The sequence below is a fragment of the Oratosquilla oratoria genome, chromosome 6, assembly GCF_046742065.1.
Source record: "Oratosquilla oratoria isolate Oo_2021 chromosome 6, ASM4674206v1, whole genome shotgun sequence".
NCBI classification, from domain to species: Eukaryota; Metazoa; Arthropoda; class Malacostraca; order Stomatopoda; family Squillidae; genus Oratosquilla; species Oratosquilla oratoria.
The window spans coordinates 9,784,550-9,793,674 of record NC_134782.1 but is presented as its reverse complement, the minus strand read 5'-3'; the positions used below and the strand labels follow the sequence as shown (position 1 = coordinate 9,793,674).

The window sequence follows — 9,125 nt, the reverse complement described above, 5'->3', positions numbered from 1 at the left end:
CTGGAAGGACGAAGAGTAGGGGATCTAATAAAGGTATTCAGATGGATCAAGGGCTATGGCACGGATTATTCAGGCAAGGTCATCATATCAAGACAACAGGGCACGACTCGTAGTGATAGATTTAAGTTGGACAAATTTGGGTATAAGGAGGAAAGAGGCGCGAACTTGTTTCCCAAAGTGGCTAACGAATGGAATAAACTTAGTATTGATGTATTAAGCGTTGAAACAATTGGTTGCTTTAAGAGAAGATTAGATAACTTTATGGATAGATGGATAGGGATGATAGTTGGTTATAGAGATGAAACTGCCTAGTGTAGGGCTTATGGTCTCTTGCAGTCTCCCACTTTCTTATGTTCTTAAATCTAGAAAAACTACACGTCTAAAGGATGCAAAGAAACAGTTTCTACATAGATACATAAATACTAGGAGTAGCTTAGAAGATAATATCGTCCAATCTGGAGCAATACAAATACATACATATGTTGACTATATTATGACAAATAAGACTGAAGGTGGAGGAAGCAGACGAGGAGTAATGGGAGAATTTCACGCTTTAACGTTTCGACCCGCAGGGCCTTGATCACAAAGCTAACAACTCAAACATAACAGGAAATTTCATACATGGACGGGTCATCTCATGGGACGCTTCGGAGAGCTTGTTAATTTATTTGCGTATTCTTTTATCATTAATAAACTTGGGGCTTTTGCTAGACATATAAAGCCTTCTCCATGGTTAATGTTGTTATTAGTGTTAATGTATGCTGCCTCAATTGTCTTCTTTAGTTTCTTGGATGATCCTTTATTTAATACGGTTGTGTTGTTCCAGTCTGCAAAGTGGCAATGTTTATCCTCATGCATTACTATGGAGTTAGATGATCTATGGGCTTTTACGTCATTTTTATGTTCATTTATCCTTTTATTAACTCCGCGACCAGATTCACCAAAATATGAAGAGGGACAGCTTTTACACGGGATTTTATAAACAACGCTGTTTTCGTTAGTGGGATTATTGTAGCTACGTATTACCAAATGTCCTACTTTGTTACCTAATGCCCTGGCTATTTTAATGCCCGCTTTTAGGAGAAAAGTGTCTAGGTGTGAATTGATAATAGAGTTTGGTACTGTAATGTATGAAACCAGATACATTACAGTACCAAATTCTGATATCAATTCACACCTATCACTTTCCCAGGCTCTCTACTGCTTGCTGAATTAGTCAAAATTATATCAATAATAAAATCATCCATCCTATACAATCCTAAGCTAACATTAGAACATAGACATCGCATTTAGAATGTAGATGTATTGTTGCAAAGTACAAAAATCTCTGCCCAATTACCGTAGTGTCTTGTCTTAGGGAACTGTAGTAGATTATCCTCGATTTGTTGATCTAAGACGTGACGTTGTCCTTCGCCGTAAATTATTTATATAAAAATACATTCCTACAACAATTTTACGGAACACAGACCCACAAAGGTCGGATAGGCGAAGGTTTCTGAGTGTAGAAGGATGTGGCAAAGGCATGCGTCCTTCGTCCAGAAGAGCGAGTTGTTTGGGATCCTGTCTGGTGATCGTTTGTCAATTTTGGGGAGAACGCATTGTGCAACTCTCGCTGTCTCCCTGTGCAGGGAGAGTGTGCAATTTGGAAATTCCCGGAAAATTTCCCCCACCACCACCACCACTACCACGTTTGAAGGCCTACAATCTTAAAAAAAAAACTTCTAAATTATTCACCCCACCTTACATACATATATATGTATATATATATATAGATATATATATACATATATATATATATACACACACACATATATATATATAAATATATATATATATAACATATATATATGTATATATGTATAGATATGTATATATATACATATACATTATTTATATATATATAAACATATATATATATATATATTATATATAATGTATATGTATATATATATGTATAAATATACACATATATATATATACATATATATATATATATACATATATATATATATGTATATATGTATTCAATTTTCGCTCGATTTCTTTCTTCCCACCAGTTCCAATTCAACCATGACTCCTCACCATCTACTCCAAATCTACCTTTTCTCTCGAACGATGCTATTTCTCTCTGCCCTGGGCAGGCTCCTCACCATTATCATTGTCCTTCTCCTCACTAGGATGGAGAACAATTTTCTCCATCAATGGAAGGTGAATAGCCTTCCTTCTCCATTGGTATTATCTCCCTTCCTCCTCTCCCCTAAATCTCTTTCCTCCAACAATATCTCTCTGCCCAAAACCACCAAAGTTGATAATGTCTCCTCTTTCTCTCTCTAGCCTCTTTCTTCTCTCTCTCTCTCCCTGCGTTTGGGATGTCAGCAGGATAAATTTAATATAGCCGATATTTAAGTGAATTTGTGGCTCCCCTACGGACCAGACCCACAGTAATCTTTCACAATTGGGAACTAGTCTTCAGAGGTGGGAGGTCCGATTCGGAAGCCCGATTTTTCGATTAATCGGATTCACAATTTCGAATCGGACTAAGCCCCGCCAAAGCGAATCGGATAATCGCAATAATCGGACTGCCGAAATTTTAAAGCGATTTGCGAGTAATTCAAGTCAACGTCTTTTTTTTTTTCTTTTTTTTTTTTTCTTCCGGTAATCGCTGATCGGACATAAACTTTTTCGAATCGTGCCCACCTCAGCTATTTTTCCTCCGACCTCCGATTAATCGGCGGTACCGCCCACCTCCAGGCCTTTTTCCGCCGTGAAACTACTGTGGCAAACTATTTCGTTTTCTCAACAAAAATACATACGTAGACAGCATTTCATACGCTGGAGGAAAATTAATTTCTTCCAGCATATTATACTCCTTCCCGAAAGCTGGGAGCTGCAAATCTGCTCCAAAAGTCGGAAGAAAAACAACCCAGTGTGATAATGGATTTAGGGCGATATTGTCTACATAAGAACACAAGAACATAAGAATGAAGGAGACTGCAAGAGACCATAAGGCCTACACTAGGCAGCTCCGTATCCATCATCATCTGTCATCCCCATCCATAAAGTTGTCTAATCGTTTCTTAAAACAACTGATAGTTTCAGCACTTACTACATGGTTACTAAGTTTATTCCATTCGTCGACCACCCTATTAGTAAACCAATTCTTGCCTATTTCCTTTTCAAATCTAAATTTGTCCAGTTTATAACCATTACTGCGAGTCCTGCCCTGTTGTTTTAATATGATGACCTTGTTTGCATCACCCTTGTTAAAACCTTTGATGGGGTGGTTATCGCAGACAAAATACTAAAAATACTTATATTCTCTCGTTCTCTCACTCACGGCCATTATCATTTACATTGGCATCATCATCATCATCATCATCATCATCATCATCATCATCATCATCATCATCATCATCATCATCATCATCATCATCATCATCATCATCATCATCATCATCATCATCATCATCATCATCATCATCATCATCATCATCATCATCATCATCATCATCATCATCATCACATCATCATCATCATCATCATCATCATCATCATCATCATCATCATCATCATCATCATCATCATCATCATCATCATCATCATCATCATCATCATCATCATCATCATCATCATCATCATCATCATCATCATCATCATCATCATCATCATCATCATCATCATCATCATCATCATCATCATCATCATCATCATCATCATCATCATCATCATCATCATCATCATCATCATCATCATCATCATCATCATCATCATCATCATCATCATCATCATCATCATCATCATATTCATCATCATCACGACCAACAGCAGCACAGTCATCACCATCCTCACCATCATCATGTATACTTTCACTGTCTTTTAGTATCGAAGCCCAAGTTCCAATTCCAATCTTGATTTACTTCAAGTACGTGACCACACATGGAAGAGGACAACAACAACAACAACAAATGTGTATATTTATAGAGTCCTTGACCTTTGAAAGAAATTGAGAAAATCTGGATAAAAGAAACATGAAATACGATGAAAAAAACTCAAATTCCATCGCTTTGGCGGCTTAGTTCAAAGCTCAGCTTGTTTTTGGTTAATTATACGCTTTGCTATGATAAATGATGAAAAATAGAATTAAAGTGTGTAAGTTATAATCAGCGCATTCTGTCGTAGGTCCAACAACATTTATATTTAGGTTAGGTTTATCTGGGTAATTCGCAAATAGAGCTTAAATCTTAATCTCTCTCCCTCGCTCTCTCTCTCTCTCTCTCTCTCTCTCTCTCTCTCTCTCTCTCTCTCTCTCTCTCTCTCTCTCTCTCTCTCTCTCTCTCTCTCTCTCTCTCTCTCTCTCTCTCTCTCTCTCTCTCTCTCTCTCTCTCTCTCTCTCTCTCTCTCTCTCTCTCTCTCTCTCTCTCTCTCTCTCTCTCTCTCTCTCTCTCTCTCCCTCTCTCTCTCTCTCTCTCTCTCTCTCTCTCTCTCTCTCTCTCTCTCTCTCTCTCTCTCTCTCTCTCCCTCCCTCTCTCTCTCTCTCTCTCTCTCTCTCTCTCTCTCTCTCTCTCTCTCTCTCTCTCTCTCTCTATCTCTCTATCTCTCTCTCTCTCTCTCCCCTTCTTTTTAATCTCTTTACAGATCAAGAAAACATGATATTCACCGACTAAATATGCTGGAATTCTTGAGCATTTCTAAGATGCGATTGGAACCCCCTTCAAAACTGACGCACTTTATGGTCTTTATTCTGGGCGAATTCGGAATCTTTATGTCTTCAGGGGTTATCACACTGAACTATCTTTCCTACAACCTCCAAATAATCTGCGATACCACCCATTAAAAAAAAAAAAAAAAAAAAATCCACCGCAAAATCACTATGGCAATCTTTTTTGCTTTCGCAACAATTTACACAAAATATAATTTAATATCACGGAGGAAGATCACTTTTCCCTCCCCCAGCATATCAGATGCCTTCCCAAAAACTGCGGGCTGCAAATTTCTTTCAACAGTCGGAGGAAAAATAACCTAATGTGATAATCCCTTCATTCAGTCCGGAATCAGTCAGCCATCAAAGCTTGATGAACATTTCAAGAACAGACATTTTGGCAGGGAAGCAAGATTTGCCATTGTGACAAGAACCAAAGAGCTAAGTTTGATCAGACTGGCACACCGCCGATATACATGTTCTCGCTAACAGCGAAACCTTTACTATGTGCTTCTTATCAAGTTGCATATCAAACTGCTAAGTCAAAGAAACCCCATACATTTGGCGAAGAACTGATCAAGCCGTGTGCCTTTGTAATGGCCAAGGTTCTTCTCGTCAGGAAAGCTGAGAAGAAACTGCAGCAAATGTCTTTATCCAATGATGTGATCCTTAACCGAATCACTGACGTGAGTGAGGGTATCCTGGAGCAAGTTGTAGCGGACATTAAGGCTAGTCCAGTTCAGCTTAGCCTACAAGTGGATCAGTCAACATATATCCAAAAACTGTTGTCAGCTAATAACAGTAATGCAGTACATGAAGGAGAAAAAAATAACAAAAGTATTCTCTTCTGTGAGTCCCTCAATACAAAAGCGCAAGATGAAGATGTGTGATAAACAAGAGATCTTTAGAAGAAACAAACTTCACTTTGACAGTATTGGTCTGATATATGCCGACGGTGCGCCAGCCACGATGGACAGTTGTTCCGAATTTGCTGCACTGATTAGAAAATAAATTCCTGACCTGAAAATTACTCGCTGCTTTCTTCATCGCCACGTTTGTGTTAAGGCTGTTAACTTTATTCGTAGCCGTGCTCTAAATCATAGATTGTTTCAGTCACTTCATGAGGAAGTGGATCAAGAACACGCTACATAATTATACTCCTTTATCCTATATTAAACCACAATAGCATAACACTCAGTGTACGTATTTACCCAATAATATCATCACAAAATTTGCTAGAAGCCATATAATTTTTTTTTTATTAAATAAAATGTACTTGTATTTCTCAAGTAGTTTGGGTGTAAGTACAAGTAAAAGTACATAAAATTTACGTAAATCCAAGTACAAGCACAATTACATGTACATAGACCCAACCCTAGACTTAACATTGTGATTGCAATTGAGAAACTGACTGCTTTAAAAAAACTAGCCTTGTGGATGAGGCTTGTAAAAATGGGGAAATTGGGAAATTTCCCCAGCCTGGAAGTCGTAGTCACGGGAGATGATTACCTGCACCCAGACTTTGTTGCAAAAGAAAAAAAAAAAAAAAAAAAAAAAAAGCTGAACGCGTGTAGATGCTGTGTACTTCATTTGAGAGCTATTTTATGCGTGGCGAGCTACAATCCTGTGACAAATGGATCCTGAACACACTCAGGCAGAATCTAGAAGATGTTGATGATACCTACGACATCAAGAAAGATCTCATCGACCTGAGAAGCAGTCGTGGTACCTAAACGGAGTTCACCATTGGTCAAGTGGAGCACCTCTGGGTTTCTCAGCTAAACTAGCAAAAAAAAAAAAAAAAAAAAAAACTAGCAAAAAAAGAAAAAAAAAAAAAAAAAAAAAAAAAAAAAAAAAAAAAAAAAAAGAAAGGAAAAAAAAAAAAAACCTCTCGAAGTGCTAGTACCTTTTGCGACCACTTACTAGTGTGAACAGATATTTTCTTCCATGCTTCACATCAAACGAAGAGCAGAAACCGGCTGAATTCTGAACATGACATGCGAGTAGCATTCACTCAGTAAAAAAAAAAAAAAAAAAAAAAAAAAAAACGATTAAGTGGGTCTGCCCCGCACCTATCATAACTCTAACTTCCTTCCATTTCATTCTTTCCTAACACTAACCCTCCAAATCCCCCCTCCCCCCTACCCCATCTTACCTATCCTGCCCTGTACTACTACTACTACTTCTCAGTACAAAGTCACCAAGACTTGATGTCATCATAGAGAAAAACAGCAGAAACAAAGTCACAAGGCGAGCCGCGCAATACAGGCAAATAATGTACTTTCAATTTTACTAATATAAGTACTCTAGATTTATGTCACACAAAAAATGTAAGATTTGTTCATAAAGATAAAAAAGTGTGATTTTATTATTAATATACATGACATATTATTTGTATTTCAGCATTTTTTTTGTACTTCAGTAATTCAGGGGAGGGTAAGAAATGACTGATGATCTGAAATAGGGTGCATACAGTGGAGAAGGTTAAGAATCACTGATCTGATCCTTGAGGTTTTCCTCAACTGAATAAAATCACTCAGACACAGAGTAAGAATTGAAATAGCATAAGGGAACGAATGAACTGTCGAAAACTTAGATGAGGTGGCCCGGATCTCTCCGCTTTTCTAAATAAGGTTATCAAACTGGGCTATTTTTCCTCCAACCTCCGATTAGTCGGCGGTGTCACCTACCTCCAGAACTTTTTCCGTCGAAAAATCACTATGGCAAACTATTTTGTCTTTTCAACACAAGTGCATAGAATATTATTTGATATGCTAGAAGACAATTATTTTCCTCTAGTATATCACATTCCTTCCCGAAAGCTGCAAATCTGCTTCAACAGTCGAAGGAAAATCAGCTCAATGTGATAACGCCTCAAGTCGTGGAGATATTAACCTTACTACAGTCATCTCTCCATAAGAGACATATCTATTTCTTCTCCGACTGACATGTGGAAGTAATGTCAATATTGACACTACTGTTTTGTCACCGATGCACAATACGTTGTATGCGAAGTCACGAAATCCAAATAATCAGTGTAATGAATTTGCCCGGAGTCTTGTCGTTCTGGTAAATCTTAAAATGTGTACAATGTAGAAGACACATTGTTTCTGCCAACACTCATAAGGATCGTAACACATCCTTCAACACAAGCCAAGTCTCCACCTCATTTATCGGCAAGAATGATGAATTTTTCTCCTTTAGTGAGTTTTCCAACATCTTCAACGAAAATAACATCTCCAACGGATGTACAGTCTTCATCGTCCAACACCCATTTGCCCTCTTCACCATAGCTTCAGAAACCATAAAAATTGTTCCTAATGACGGCCTAGATGTGTCTCTAATAGCATTCAATACACCCCTCCCCCAAAAAAAAAATACATATGAGGCATTATTTGCACAAGCTCCTAAAGGTAGTTACACCTCAAATATATCTTACTCCAAATTTGATTTTTTCTGTCTGGCAATATCCTTTTTTTTCCACGCCGTCCTACATGTCTCTTCATCGCCGCGTCATTTATTTTTTATCAAACTTCCCCGTTTCCCCGGTCGCCACGTATTCCCTTTAGCTATTCTCTCCCCCCCTCCCCTCCCTTCTCCTCGTCTCCCCCTCCTCCTGCCGCCGTTCGGCAAGTATATAAACTCCGATGGCAGGAATTTCCATTGCCTGATCTCGTTGTGTATTTGCACGACTGACATCGAACTCTCAGCATTGCTTAGGACAACCAGCGTTGTTCAGCAGCTTCTCCATTGCCTCCTGAACATCAATCGTAGCCTCCCTACATCGCCACCATGCGTCCTGTAAGTATCGACCATCCGCAGTGGTATTCATAGGCATAAGCTCTGCCTGCTCAAGATCCTCAAGTACATTTAACTCGGTGCGATTATTGCTCAACGGTGATCGTTCATGGCTCAATGATGATCGTCAGACGATTATCTAGAGCGTCAACTCTTTGTTTCTTGAATGGGGCTGTTTTGCTTCGAGCTGCAAAGGACGAGGCTGATAATCATTTTAACCGAACCTACAACCAACGCGTTTACCCAAATAGGATGCCAGGTAGTAGGAGGCGCGTCATCCATTAGATGCTGTGGTAGTAGACTAATCATCCCACCGAGGAAAAGGTACCTTTAATAAGGAACTGGCACATTGATACTTTCATCCTTGTCACTGTTACTGCACATTATCATGAGTCATATACGCCAGTAATGGTTGCGTTATTATCTAGAGATGATTTGATTTGATTTGATAAATTTATTACGCCTATATCTAGAGATGATATTATCAACGGCAAACGTGGTTATAACAAATACGTATATCATATTTAGAAGAGTAGAGGGCAAAACGAGGGCAACGGTGACAGTTGCTATTAAGTGAGTAGATATTATGTGGCAGGGAAAGTCTGATTGTGCATCATCGACCGCTCAA

The 9,125-nt window shown here is 38.6% G+C and overlaps 1 protein-coding gene across 1 annotated transcript in view; it reads left to right on the top strand.

Moving 5' to 3' along the window:
• The window catches only part of LOC143025926 (protein FAM200C-like), an 11,416-nt gene extending 5,827 nt beyond the window's left edge, over positions 1 to 5,589 (top strand). The window contains exon 3 of the mRNA XM_076185909.1: positions 5,104 to 5,589. Within this exon, the coding sequence (XP_076042024.1) occupies positions 5,104 to 5,589 (486 nt within the window). The remainder of the gene's footprint in view (positions 1 to 5,103) is intronic.
• Positions 5,590 to 9,125: the final 3,536 nt, after the last annotated feature.